General features: G+C 41.1%; 1 protein-coding gene across 1 annotated transcript in view; it reads left to right on the top strand.

The window, feature by feature from the left end:
- The window catches only part of LOC124270705, a 54,953-nt gene extending 46,196 nt beyond the window's left edge, over nt 1-8,757 (top strand). Inside the window, exons 31-46 of the mRNA XM_046705738.1 lie at nt 685-850; nt 1,010-1,281; nt 1,568-1,710; nt 2,018-2,174; nt 2,575-2,679; nt 2,911-3,039; nt 3,281-3,607; nt 3,925-4,191; nt 4,355-4,488; nt 4,748-4,964; nt 5,260-5,370; nt 5,966-6,076; nt 6,283-6,435; nt 7,134-7,505; nt 7,913-7,963; nt 8,553-8,757. Coding sequence (XP_046561694.1) covers nt 685-850; nt 1,010-1,281; nt 1,568-1,710; nt 2,018-2,174; nt 2,575-2,679; nt 2,911-3,039; nt 3,281-3,607; nt 3,925-4,191; nt 4,355-4,488; nt 4,748-4,964; nt 5,260-5,370; nt 5,966-6,076; nt 6,283-6,435; nt 7,134-7,505; nt 7,913-7,963; nt 8,553-8,665 — 2,828 coding nt within the window. The 3' untranslated portion in view covers nt 8,666-8,757. The remainder of the gene's footprint in view (nt 1-684; nt 851-1,009; nt 1,282-1,567; nt 1,711-2,017; nt 2,175-2,574; nt 2,680-2,910; nt 3,040-3,280; nt 3,608-3,924; nt 4,192-4,354; nt 4,489-4,747; nt 4,965-5,259; nt 5,371-5,965; nt 6,077-6,282; nt 6,436-7,133; nt 7,506-7,912; nt 7,964-8,552) is intronic.
- The last annotated feature ends 6,368 nt before the right edge of the window (nt 8,758-15,125 follow it).

Below are 15,125 nucleotides of genomic sequence, written 5' to 3'. Positions count from 1 at the left end.
AGGATTACATGTATCCACCATGATTTGGTTGGTATAGGGTAGCTGTCTTGGTTCATCGGAAGTAGGTTTAAAATGTCACCCTAAAGGTAAATAATCATTGTATAATTCTTTAAAAGGGGCTATAATAAAGGATTACATGTATCCACCATGATTTGGTTGGTATAGGGTAGCTGTCCTGGTTCATCGGAAGTAGGTTTAAAATGTCACCCTAAAGGTAAATAATCATTGTATAATTCTCTAAAAGGGGCTATAATAAAGGATTACATGTATCCACCATGATTTGGTTGGTATAGGGTAGATGTCTTGGTTCATCGGCAGTAGTTTTAAAATGTCACCCTAAAGGTAAATAATCATTGTATAATTCTCTAAAAGGGGCTATAATAAGGATTACATGTATCCACCATGATTTGGTTGGTATAGGGTAGCTGTCTTGGTTCATCGGAAGTAGGTTTAAAATGTCACCCTAAAGGTAAATAATCATTGTATAATTCTTTAAAAGGGGCTATAATAAGGATTACATGTATCCACCATGATTTGGTTGGTATAGGGTAGCCTAGTGATTTAAGTCCGGGTTCGATTTAAGTCTGGTATCCTCCACCTTTTCTTGAATATAGCTATAAGCAATAATCTGTATACCAAACTGAATACTGCTATTTAGACTCTTAATCCGGTGGCTGTTTGTAGAATGTGGACATCCAAAACCCCACCGCGTCTCCTACATTGTCAACGGCAACAACGCCATCGTCGGAGATTGGCCTTGGCAGGCCTCCATACAGAGGAAGGGAAAACACTTCTGCGGGGGCGCCCTCGTCAGCCCCAACTTCATCGTCACGGCCGCTCACTGTGTAGAGTAAGTACCGATGGGAACACACGAAACAACATAATAAAGCTTGATATTATAGGTCAGACTTATTTCAATGTCTTTCAATCTTAAGCCAGTCCAGTTTGCAAATGAATGAGGAATGTATTTAGGCTTTAACGTTGAACTGACTAATGGCGTGTATTTCAGGGCCTACACAAGCGACCACAGAAACATTGAGGTGGTTCTTGGAGCCTCTAACGTCAGTGCAAAGGAACCACAGCAACAACGCCACAACGTCAAGAGTCTGACCATCCACAACCACATCTACCACCAGAAGAACGACATCGCCCTTGTCGAGATCGACGGCACCGTCAACTACACCGACTACATCCGGCCTATATGTCTTCCGGGCAAGGACGATGTGTTCACGAAGACTACCAAGTGTTTCGCAGCCGGATGGGGAATGACCAAGGCAGACGGTAAGTGTCTCATTTACTTACGTGCGCACGTTGGTCGTGTGAACGTTGTGTGCGTTGTGATTTAGCGTAAGCATGACTTAAAACGTATGCTACGATGGTGGTGGAGCGAAGTAATGTGGACATCGGATGTCACATTGAATGGTCAATGGCGGTATGCTGTTTTCCGTCATATATCACGGATTCATGTTAAATTACTCACTTTGACAAAAGTTTGGAATAATTCAGAGTTGCCTTTTGTTGCATGGTGTTGGCCATGGTTACAGTGTGAGTACATCTGATGTTGCAGGCCCTGCCTCCCAGTGGTTGAAGGATGCCAAGATGCGACTGTGGAACACGGCCAAGTGTAACGGGTCCTACGCCTGGAACGGTGCTATCAGCGAGACCCACCTGTGTGCCGGCTACTACTCAGGCCTCATCTCCATCTGCGTGGTCAGTGTTTGTTCGTACACCATCTACCCATATTGGGATTAACGAAAGGAACATATTTTACACATGCAACCCTGTTTTGTAAATTATTTAGAATATTCAGTTTTTTTCTGAACAATATTCGCCTATATGTAAAAACATCTTGACATTAACTGACCATAGGACCAATTTCTTTTGGTTGACGGTGTTGACCCAGTGGGTAAAGCATTCGTCCCGTGAAGCTCAATTTTGGTTTTCCATTCAATGATTGGCTATGCTACATGTGGCGTAAAACCATATTTAATGACTTGGATGCCTAACTTGTTTCCAGGGTGACAGTGGCGGCCCTTTGATGTGCCAGACTAATGACAACAACTGGAAGTTGGTGGGTGTGGCCAGCTACGTGGCCAGAGGCTGCAACGTCCCCGCTCGCCCATCTGTCTTCAGTGACGTGAACGTCTTCAAAGAGTGGATTGAAGACAAAATAGGTATACCACGCAGTACCTATCAATGATGTGTGCTGTATCTTAAAAACTGTAATTGTTTATGGGTTATTAGCACTAGTCGTTATAACACCCAGCTAATGAATTATCGCAGTGTGCAGATAGAGTTTATGTTTACATCAAAATTATTTATTTTATGGAAAAAACACAGAACCAAGAAGGAAATGCCGAAAACCGGACTTGGAGGTGTTATTTTTAACTGACCACGTGTCTTATTAAGTTTTTTGATGACTTGTCATGTTGATGACATTACGTTTTAATGGATTGGTTATAGCTTATAGGATTCTTTAGAATTCAGTGTGGTCAATGCACACATGTATCCTTTCACATTTGCCCAATTTTCTCCATGTAAGATATTTAGAGCGTTGTCTTGGTGATGTTTCAGAGTGCAAGTTCCGCTGCAGGAATGGCAACTGTATATTTGACCGGGAGAAACTATGTGACCGGAAGAACGACTGTGGAGACAACTCGGACGAGATCGAACTCTGTAGTATGTTTTCTTATTGTTCTACAAGCCCCAGTTAGTATAATACTGGCTGACACATACCTTTGTCATCGGCCTTCTGAATCCAGTGAACTTGACAGCTGAAACTGGTTGAGTTTCAACGTGACCGTTACGACCATTTAAAGGGCATGATTAAATTATATATATATCATTGGAGATTTTGGAAGTACGGAGATATTGTGTGGTCTGTATAAATTGTGCACTATTTCCTTTCAGACACCTCTGTCAACTGCACATTTGATGACAAGTTTCTGTGTGGTTACAACGGCAGCTGGCATCTTCGCACTCAGAGCGACTACGACAACCGTTATCCACTTTACGACCACACATACGGCGCCTATCCAGGTAAGTGCTGTCTGTTTCCATAGTTACTTGACCTCTTTCAGAGAGTAGGCAACTCTCTCCGGAACACGTTAGAACAAATTCAGCTAGTTCTATCGTTTATTCAGAAAATATACAAAACTGTTATGTGCCTATGTTTGTGATGCGGTGTATCTGTCATAGTTATTTTCTTTTGTGGCATCCATCATCTTTGTCGTAGATATATTAGTGATTCTGCAATTCTGAAATCCTTTTGTTCTTCAAGGTATGTTTATGATCGCCAAGTCTCGCGGGAAGACCCTAGCGTCCCCCCGTTTCACCATCAACACCACCCACTGTGCCAGCTTCTACTACCACATGCGGGGACCAGTAACTGGCGGACTTCAGGTGTGGACTCACAGGCTACCGGAACAGGGTCAGAATGACTGGTTACCCGTCTTCCGAAGGAACCAGTACATGGGCGAAGACAACTGGGTGCGGGGGGAGTTCACAATCACCCCTGACTCCTATGAGATTGTCTTCTTCTCTGATGAGCAGGGTAGGATTGCTGTCGATGATTTCATGCTGGTACCTGGAGCCTGTGCCGACAGTGGTAGGTTTTTCTGAGGAGTACATAGTATGAATCAAATACGATTTAATCTGCAAATAACATCACCATTATCATAGTCGAAGAAGCAATTTACATCTCATTAGTACGATTATTCTGGCATGATATCATCTTATGTGTCCAGTACAAGGCAATCTGTTGAATATATGAATACCATTAAGATTAACACGTGACTTTAGCAAATACATTCAATAAGACAAAACTGGTCCATATTCAAATGTATATTGTGGTGACGTCAACATATTGCAGCTCGAGTGCTGATCTTGAAGTAAATGTATAAGTCAGCGTCTGTTCATCTTCAGGTTGCCCTGACGACATGGTGGCGTGTACTTCCGGTCTCACACTGCAGTGTATCAAGAAGAGCATGCAGTGCAACATGGTGGCTGACTGTGAGAAAGGGGAGGATGAGTCGCGGTGTACGGCGCCATCTTTGTCATGTGACTTCGAGAGCGGGCTGGAGTGTGGACTGAGACAGGCGACGGATGATGACACACATGCCGAATGGAGAATGATGAATGCCTCAATCTCGGACAGAAAGGTCACTGACAATACCTTCCGGAACGCATCAGGTAAGCTGATTTGTCAGTAAAACCCAATAATCCTTTCCATCATCGTGAGAACATCGGCCTTCAACTCTCCAAGCAGACACTCTCTCCATTGGACGGAGGCAGTTGTTCTATTCGTAAGTGTGTGAGATATAGACCTATTCATATGTTGCCACTGTGTCTTCAGGTGTCATGCTGCTGTTGGACACCAACTATCTTCTGGAGGACAAGGAGGTGAAGATGCACCAGAATCTCATCCTCAACCAGCCCAACAGCTGTCTCAAGTTCAGTTACTACAGCAAGTCACCAGGTTCCATGGAGGTAATACAACACCTCACACACTGACTTGTATCCTGACATCAGTAATCTTCGTAGTTTGACACTGGGAATTATAGACTATCCACTGAGCTACAGGACGTACGCCGCACTCAGCAATATTACAGCTGTGGCGGCGGTCTGTAAATAAGTGAGGCTGGACCAGACAGTCCAGCGGTGAACAGCACAGACAATTTACCTGATGGTTATTGCTGATCTCCAAATAGTAATATGTAGATAGTATTTCTTTTCTCTCTCCACACAGATTACGTACACTAGGAACGGTTCCGGTGTCGCCAATCTCCTATGGGATATCAAGAACAGGCGAACCCTCGGTTGGGCGAACACGCAGGTGGACATCCCCGTCTCCGGCAGCATCAAGCTGGAGTACACCGTCATCGGTGGTGTATACGACCTCACCTACAAACCCTTCATTGCAATAGACGACATCCACATAACTGAGGGAACCTGTGGTCTGTTTGGTGAGTGAGTGGGTTTGCAGCAACGTCTTCATCAGCAAATAGATAACGTGTTTATTGAACCGTTCTTTATAATTATATTAGATATTGACACCGTTCTGAGTCCATAAAATGCGTCAATGTATTATTCGTTCAATCTTATAAACAGGCTGGGTTATTTCGAGAATGCACCCTCCGATACCTTAGGGTTACATATACGGAAGATTGTGGACTGTTGCCTCCTTTATCAGAAGATAAACGCCAGACATGTTTTCTCTGTGAGTACAATTACATGCATGGATTTGTTTGTGTTGACCAGACTGTGAACCAGACCTGATGCCATGTACTTCTGAGAACTATTGCCTACCGATGACCAGTTTCTGCGACCGTCGTGTTGATTGTAATGACGCCAGTGACGAAGCCGGATGTAGTGAGTTGTCTCCCTTTATTTAATTTATTTGCTCGACCTGAGTAAAATTTAACTTGGTTCTTACAAATATGTTTTGGAAGTAATGACTTCAGAGAGTGAGTGAGTAAATGTTGCAACATCAGCAGACATCTCCTGAAATGTACTTGCAGAAAATTTCACGTGAAATCTTATCTGCTTATCTGTATTCAGGCGCGTAGCAAGCCAATGTTTTCGTGTAAGCCCGATAGGTTGCAAAGCTTCATATTTAGACATTATTGAGGGCTTGCCCACCCTTTTAGCAACAATCTTGTGTAAGCCCAGGCCTTTTTTTCATAATGGTTGCTACGCCCCTGGCATTCATGTGCAATGTAAGGCTTGATAATGCGCACCTGTGAAGATCAGAGTGATAACTGGCCCGCAGCAATCCAGCGCTTGGCGAGTAATGTCGGAGAGGCGCTGACATGGTTCATGTATAAGGTTGTGTCCCAACTGCATCGATCGATGGTCGTGATGTCGACCACTCCAATGTCCGAAAAGCTGGACTATTGCTGTGTAAAACAACTGACTTACTTTCTAAGCTACTACTACATTGGGAAAACCCTTTCGTCTTTTCCAGCATGCACTCCGGAAGAGTTCAAGTGTCCTGACGGTCCATGCATACCGATGGAGAAGACCTGTGACCGGCACAAGGACTGTTTGGACGACAGGGATGAAGCAGATATATGTGGTGAGCCAATGGACGCTCATGTAAACCCCTTGTGTATAGTTATAGTTATCCAGTTATATACGTCGTGTTTCTTACATACACGCTTTTCAGGTCAGCTGTAAACAAATATGTGTCGTGTGGCAACCTTTTTAACGATAGTAAGGTTACTCTTCCCGAAGTGGCAAATGTATTATTGATTCTCATATATGTTAACCCTTTTGTTTCAGCGCATCTTGTGTCCGTCAGCTGTGATTTTGAAAACCACTTTCTCTGTGGTTACACATTTAACGATACAGCCTATAAGTGGGCGCAGCGTGCAGGGGAGACAATCACGCCCAGCACTGGACCAAAGTCGGACCATACCTACGGAAATAAAACAGGTAAAAAAACATCGTGTCATTTCATTTGGGGTTGCCTAGTGGTTAATGCGCTGACTCGGTCCGATTGGGTACTGTAAAGCCTATTTCTGGAGATTCCGGGATGTAGATGGTCTAATAAGCAGTTTGTGTTATTTCATCAACCACTGGATTGTCTGGTCCAGACTGGGGTATTCATAGTCCGTATATTTGGTTATTCATTCGGCTTTTAAACTCACAAAACGGATACACTCATTCGAATTCATTTGAAACAAAATAATCATGAATGGTATCATTCAGTCAAATACACACCGACCCACTCTTGATAGTATATAATTTTTATCTAATCCTGCACTACTATAAAAATAGTGCAGGACTTCGGACTATAAACAATAGTGCAGGATAAGTATACAAAGTAGTGCAGGATATAGTGCAGGATAAGTATACAACTATAAAAAAAGTGCAGGATAAGTATACAACTATAAAAAAAATAGTGCAGGATAAGTATACAACTATAAAAAAAAATGCAGGATAAGTATACAACTATAAAAAAATAGTGCAGGATAAGTATACAACTATAAAAATAATTAGATTTTACTCATATTTAGTTGTTCTGTTGATTTAATGTAAATAAGAGGGACACATCGGGATATTCGAAGCCATTACAATAAGAAAAAAACATGGTATATTTTTAAATATACATTTGGTGCTGGTGTATACAGGTCATTACATCTACGCTGACGGCACCGATGGGGTCACAAATGCGGTAACCACACTGGAGTCGCCTACATTCGCCTCCACCGGCAACGGCGTTGTGTTCTACTACCAGATCTACAGCGCGTTCCAACAGTACCCTCAGTTCCGGAAGATGCACCTGGGCAACCTGACGGTGAAAGTCCAGGACAATACTAATGGCGCCGTCACGGTTATGTTTCAAGACAAAGCCGATGGCAATCAGAGATGGAAGCATCACTGTGTGGACCTACCTGTGTCGCAGAACCTCACACTGATATTCGTAGCGCAGAGAGGCAATAGGACGCAAGCCGATGTGGCACTGGATGATGTGAAACTTTTAAGTAACAGTTGCAGGGACGGTATGTTTAGAAATGCTATCGCTAATCACTTCTGGTTGACCCCTATTGTAATCGCTGTTGGTCATGCCATAGTGTCTGTCAATATTGTTATCGAAGAGGAATTCTCTCCGTGATGTGAAACGGATGATGTGAAACTTGTTCGTATAGTTTATGTAAAGTGCAGTAACTGTCCAAAATGCGTGGGCAAAGTGATACATTTGTTATGTAAGTGTTTCAATTGCCCGCTTCTTCACTGACCAAACTGCCTAGGTAAGGTGGTCTTATTGTTATGAAAATAAAACTCTTAAGAACAGTGACGAATTTGAGAGACATGGTAGCTATACCGACGTACAATTTATGTCACAGTCGCTGAATATTACAGGCATCATATGATAATCCAGGAGTTCACTCATTGTTTTGAATTTCAGAAATCATCAATCCTCTTCCCACAATCGCGACAACTGCCGCACCAGGAGACGGTAAGTCGTAAAATGGTTATTCCACCATTTATTATCACGGCTATATTGGGTTGTTTTGAAGCACGGTCGACACTCTATTTTTCTAAATATAGACTTCAGCTGTGTTTAGAGGGACAGCTGCTACACCTTTGGCCTTTAAAACAAACAACTGTGCGTTGTGCTTTTTAAACAAGTCCAAAATTACAAACGTTACCAAACATTAAGTTGGTTATAACCAGTCGCTATAATACTGTCAACGTACAGATCAAAACATAACTATGATACCTATGACAAGTACACCGTCATCGAATAAAAACCTTTCCTTGTCGGTCACAATTTCCGCCTTTTCAGCCGGGCACTTTACTGAAATCCAGCCTGGTTCCCCGGGGTCTGTTGCGGCTGCGCTCAGTGTCGGAGCGTTAGCGCAGGCGCAACAGACCCCAGGAACCAGGCTGTACTAAAACCTTGCATGGTAGTAAAGAACATCTTGTTATCCACACCGTTACTTGCATTACCATGATTGGTTATTGTGGACGATATTACGTGGAATGGTTGGTTTAACAGGGTTTCACTGTACGTTTCTCTAACGGATTGTTTATTAACATTTCAGGTTGCCAAGAAGGAAAGCGGATGTGTAACAATGGGATGTGCGCCCCTAAAGAATACTTCTGTGACAGTGTCCCGTACGATTGCGTGGACAACAGTGACGAGCTCAACTGCTAAACACGTGTACATTTTGCCTGCTTTATTCTGTGATATCTCGGAAAACAACCACCAGCAGATCTGAAACATCGGTAAAAATCCAGTACTCCAAAGAAATATATATTAAACACTGCAACACAGTGAAACCGCAACTTACGTGCTTCTCTGTATTATGGTAACATTCATTACAATAATTTGAAAAATAATTTAGTTATTATATAAACAAATGATAAATGTGTTTATACTTCCGATAGTCACATTTTATGGCACTGACCAAAATAATTGCACGTTTGGATATTAACGGTATTGTGTTAATGTGAGTTGTTTGTTTATTATATACATATTGTTAAGATTAATATTGTTTATATTAGATATTTTCTACTTTTTATATTACACGGGGTATTAGAATGTGTTTTGTGGATACAACGTGTACCATAGGGGGCAGTCGTCAGCAGTTATGTTATGAACCTATTTTATGGTTTTGTTCAGTGTTAGTAATTATGATTCATAACATATGTTTTCTAATATTAATTCAATTCCACCATGTGATGTGTTCAGAGTACGTTAAAACAGTTCCGACAGTATATCTGTATTCCTGTAAATATAATTACACAGAATAAACAATGTCTAAGCAAGATGATTAGAACTGCTTAACCTAAGGTTAAGCATACTTTACAGAACACCATGTTATACTAACGGACCCACTAAACCATGGAAAACACCGAGTAAGATAACGTTTTACTAATTTTGTACTGAAATGCAGGGTGTGTAAGTATTCTGTCTTGATAAATATGTATACCCATTCTGAAAATACATTTAAGGTTATGTCCTTTGCCTAAGTACCGGTGTTGTTTAAAAATATTTAAGCGTATTTTTTCAGAGTTATACTTACAGACAGTTTTGGTAGTTATGGGGTAATGGGGAGGGTCTTTCCGTGAACATTGGGATCTATATGTCTGTGAGACGTATTTGTATCAATGATTTATGTGCATCTTTGGTTGTGAACTGTGACAAAACGCTGCTATTTCAGAGTTGCTTATGAATAATGGCAGAACATGTCTGTGCTATATATATATATATATATATATATATATATATCTGTTAATTAAGAGCAAGATACGTGTATAATATTATATTGTATATTCAGACCGACCGAAGTACGAATGTAAGAGTGCATGAACGAATGTTAACAAAAGTGTTTAGTCCTTATGCCATTATGCGAGTATGTGTTTGTCTTCATATTGGTGCAAATAGCATCCATCTTATCCTTTCACGCTCGTTACATTTAGCTGTTCGTATCTATTTCCATAGAAGTCTAATACTCACCTTTTCATCTATAATAGCTATTTCACGTCCCACATAGAAAGGTCTTTTCATAATGTATGCATCCTCGCCTTATGTAAAGAAAACTATCAGCCTATTTGTACAATCACAACTCGCCAGATACATCTATTGACAACATCCTTTTTCTTTGTAACAAAATATGCATTGTTTATCTTTCTATTGAATTATTACTGTTAGTGCAACATCCCATACTCATTTACCGTTATCTTTTACAAGGGTATTCAAAGCCTTGGTTTAGAAAGTGCTTTACATTAGGTTGTGTTGTGAATGTAGATCACTCTTGGTGAAGAGTTTATGAAAACCGTTTGTTTAGATATTTGTGTTCCTTACATCCTCCGTTGAGACAGGATTCTGCTGTTTGTAAATGTACCTTGTGCCGCCTTTGCTCATGTCGGTAATATACACATAATATCAAATACATCACCGTCTAGCGTTGGTGTATACATCTATTTTCCCGTCAGTTTATATTGAAAACTGAACGGGTTCTTGAATCACCATCTTGAAATTGCTTTAAAAATTGTCATCATTTTATGGGTTTTCGGACGCTTAGGAACATCCGGTTTGTCACGATTACCACATGAACATTTGTAAACATGTCACTAACTTATTACTAACTTATTAAAGACAACTTTATCTTAAACGCAAGCCCAAGCCCGAGTACTTATAATATCTGTGTGATCCCACCCGCCTCGTCATAGTGCGAGTTAACACTTCCTTTTCAGGATAAGAGCACTCGACTTCTTTATTACAATGAATGCGGCGTTTCTGATGTAAACGCTAACAACGTAATCATGCACATCACATGCTTGGTTTACAGTTTAGTACCTACACCGAAACGTCATATTTATTGTTACGAGAAGTTAGGTAGGTAGGTATGTAAGGTTTTAGGGCGACCTTACGAGAAGTTGTCTAGCCAGTGAATTATCTCCCTTGTTCATTGCCCGTACTTCCCAATACCACACAGAGAAGTCGAGTAGCATTAGAAGTGTTGCTGTTGGCTGAGACTGTGGAGAACTATTTATTTCCGCGTTATTAATGGTTATATTTTGTTAAATTCGTGTCATTCCTATCACAGTTCTAGTTGTTTATGTATTAATACGTGTAACCCACTCTAGGTGTGTCGTTATTGAATGTTGAGATTGTATATACAAAACAGGGTTTATTCTGGTAGTCGGATTCACATCACAAGATTGATTCCGACACACTGTTTATATACAAAACGGGATTGATTCTGTTACTGTTATAAATTTAATTTGCATCCTTTTAGTCCAGACTTAGAGGAACTTGGAACAAACTTACAGCTTGGACCAACCAACTCCAGCAGTGTCAAAATGACCGTGTCCTCCATATCCCGTTATCTTGCAAGAACATTGCATTATCGCAATATACTATCATAGCCCCATCTGGGGCTTGAAGTTAGAAAGAAATCCATGGTTTTAATTAACGTGAAGAATAATTTATGTCGAATCTGATCATGACTAAACAATAGACTCGTGCCCTATTGCTTTCTTACCAAACTGGATTTGACTTCGTCATATTTTATCATGTTTACCACTCAAAAGAATTTTAAAATACCCGATTTTTTTCATATTACTTTGGTTAAATTGTCGAGACCCTCTCTGATTGTGATTCAGGGTTGTCCACGCCATACCATTGCTCGTTGATTTTCGTGAGCACAAGTATGGAAGTTCTTCCATATAATCTGATTTAAGTGAAACAGTTTTACACTGAACCGAAGCTACTCTAGCAGTTCCATGCTAGAATGGTCTGTAATGCCTTCGAATTCTTTTAAATATACCACAGCAAACTGAATGCTCTGTGTTCATTTTGTCCTTTCTAATATTCATGTTTGCAGGGTCTGTTGAACAATGTTGTGTAACTTATGTAGATGGAGCCCTAACGGTGTCCACCATCTAATTCATATTGAGGGTATTTATATACATGTGTAAGTATTTCACAGGCAAAGCACCTGTTGTGAATCTTGTTTGCATTGCGGTTGTGGTCGCTTGAAAAGCGATGTAACATTATGATCATGAGTGATTGTGTAAATGAAATATTACTGTGTGTAAAGATGCTATGCAGTTGTACATTTTCATACGAAAATAAGTTGTATATTGCTACATATATTTTCTGATAGAACGTTCTGATACATAATGTACTTGAAAAGTAAAAAATGAAACAAAAATAAAATATTCAAATATTTAAATGCTTCTTCTGTTTTGTTCATCAGATGGTACGACACTACATACACACACACACACACACACACACACACACACACACACACACACACATACATACATACATAGAAACATTTACATAGCGCTAAAATCAGATAAGCACTGCTCTAAAGCGCTTTGAGTCCAACATCTATAAAGTGGGATTCAGTAGGCTTGGCTAAACAGATGTGTTTTAGTCGGTTTTGAAAAGTGAGAGTTCTTGTGTGGCTCGTAGGTTGAGTGGGAGTTAGTTCCATAAGAATGGTGCTGCTGATGCAAAAGACCGTTCGCCGTAAGACTTTGTTCTGGAGCTTGGTACCACAAGGAGATGGCTGTCAGCTGACCGCAGACTGCGCCGAGGTTGGTATGGCTGGATAAGACTTGAGCTGTAGTCAGGAGCAAGATTGTGGAGAGATTTGAAGCTGAGAAGCAGAATCTTGTAGATGGTTCGGTAGCGAACAGGTAGCCAATGAAGTCTCTTCAAGACAGGGGTGATGTGCACGAACTTGCGAGTGAGAGTGACCACACGAGCCGCTGCATTCTGGACCTGCTGCAGTTTCTTGACCAGATGAGCTGGGAGACCATAGAGGAGTGAGTTGCAGTAATCAAGGCGAGATGTGATGTAGGCCTGAACTAATGCTGCTGCTGTTTTCTCATCTAGATATTTCGGATCTTTCCAATATTCCTGATACTAGATAGTCTATAAGCGGCTTTTGTATAGAACATGCTCATCGAACGATCCTGAGCTGCATCAAGTCACATTCTGTTCCCGTTGGGATTCTGGGTTCTAGGTAGGGCTTGGGCGGGTCCAAATTTTCTACCCGGGTACCCCACCCCCTATTACCCTACCCTACCCGGATATCCGTTATGTTAATTCCTGACATCAAATTTGTAAAAAATGGCAATATTGTCTTCAGCTTTTTCAATATTTTAACCATGTAATTCAAAAGAAGTGTCTGTAGGTATGTCGACATCTTCAAAGACAATGCAGCCTCTAGATCATGAAGGAATAACATATTACATTGTTTAATCTATTAATCACATAACGGGTCCGGGCACTGAGACGGGTACCCGGGTCCAACTCATTACCCACCCGTCCCGGGTATCGGGTCCAAGCTCTAGTTCTAGGTCCCTAGAAATTGGCACATGTGATAAGAGGCAACGAAATGGGTCGGGTGGTCCGACTCGATGACTTGGTTTACTGCGTGTACATATACGCGAGCACGTGAAAGACTGCTCTTAATATCAATCAGTGGTTTGTCTGGCGCAAACAGGCTCCTGGTTGCGAGGTAACACATTGTAATCCTCACGTCAGCGAGTTCAATGTAGAATAAAAGGCTACAATGAACACTGAAGAGAATGATCATTACATCCTCAAAGACGGTTTTCTGTGCGGTGTGTTTGTTTCCTTAGGCCATCAAAGATGGTTTTCTGTACGGTGTGTTTGTTTCCTAAGGCCATCAAAGATGGTTTTCTGTACGGTGTGTTTGTTTCCTAAGGCCATATAATGCTGTGGTCTGTACATAATCGAGTATATGGACCAAAAATACTACTGTTTGAAATTATGGGTATAGAATCATGCACGTAGCTAACAGAGACTTGCAATCAAACCAGTGACTGATTCTGTCCATCCGATCGATTTGGTCGCCTCTTGTGACAACTATAGGTTGGGGTAGGCCCATATATTCTCGCCTGTAAAGCCCAAATTTTAAAAATACTCGTTTGTCAAGCAAGTCTTACTTCGAACTGGGTTTTCAGTAAGGCGCAGCAATGAATTTTGACAGAATTCTTTGTCATAAATTTAATGATGTGGTTAACTATTGCTTAATCATAGAAACGAATCGACTGGAAATCGTCACAAAAGTTGGTTTCATCGAATGGAACACTTGCAGACTCGTTAGCCCAAGGAATCGGGCATGGATGACTTCGTTAACTAACAACTGTCTAGCAGCCATCTGAGAGCCTTGGTTGATAATCTCAAGGGCCATGTTAAAGTTTGAGCGCACACAATTCAACTCACCGCGAACTTACATTCAGCGCTATGTAAAGTGGCATATTATCGTTAATGAACGAGTAAATGATTATAAATGGAAATGAAGTTTGTATGTATTTGTTTGTTGTTTAACGCCGCACTCAGCAATTTACCAGCCCTCTGAAAATAATCGAGTTCGAACCATACATGCGGTCCAGATATTGGCATGAGCACCGATCAGCGCAATGAGGACATGTATCAACCCAGTCCGTTAGTCGCTTCTTACGACAGACACAGGACCTGGATTTTGGAAGCTCTGTTAGCGCTAAGATAGTCGTAAGTCGTAAGTGCCATACATTATCATTAACTTACGACTATCTTAGCGCTAAGAGAGCTTCGAAAACCTAGGCCCAGGTCATGACGACTCATTCTAACCTGAATTATGACAGCAGGAAACCAACGTTCCTAGTCGCCTTCTGGTCAAAGGGGGATATATACTTAGAGATCGTTCATCATGAATAGTTCTTATGTTCCCGTTGTTATATAGTTGATATATTACCGATGCGACTGTAAATTACTCACTCATCAATCTTCTCTCGGTTGAGAGATGTAATGTTGTAATGGCTTCATGTAACCCTCATACCATTAAGCAGCTGTCAACTTTTAGTGTTAAAGCTATGCAGTTACTATGTGGCACGTGTATTACATGAACAGTCTATCGTGGGCCTATGGCCAACATGCCTCAAGTGAATAAAACTTTTACTACCCATGAGATATGCAGCGAACAGCCAATGCGGGTAATCTGGAGTTACCTCCCGTAGACCGTCGTCCGACTACATACTCCCTTCCACTTGATTTTTCTTCTGTTTCTCGTATAACTTGTAGAATGTATGGAAGCGTATCAGTGCCATAGTCTGAACGTAGTTTTCGTCTCTGTTGATGATAC

The sequence above is a fragment of the Haliotis rubra genome, unplaced genomic scaffold (assembly GCF_003918875.1).
Source record: "Haliotis rubra isolate DU_JTF1 unplaced genomic scaffold, ASM391887v1 Scf154, whole genome shotgun sequence".
NCBI classification, from domain to species: domain Eukaryota; kingdom Metazoa; phylum Mollusca; class Gastropoda; order Lepetellida; family Haliotidae; genus Haliotis; species Haliotis rubra.
Note: the sequence above shows the minus strand (reverse complement) of the source record. Positions and strands in the feature narration are given on the sequence as shown.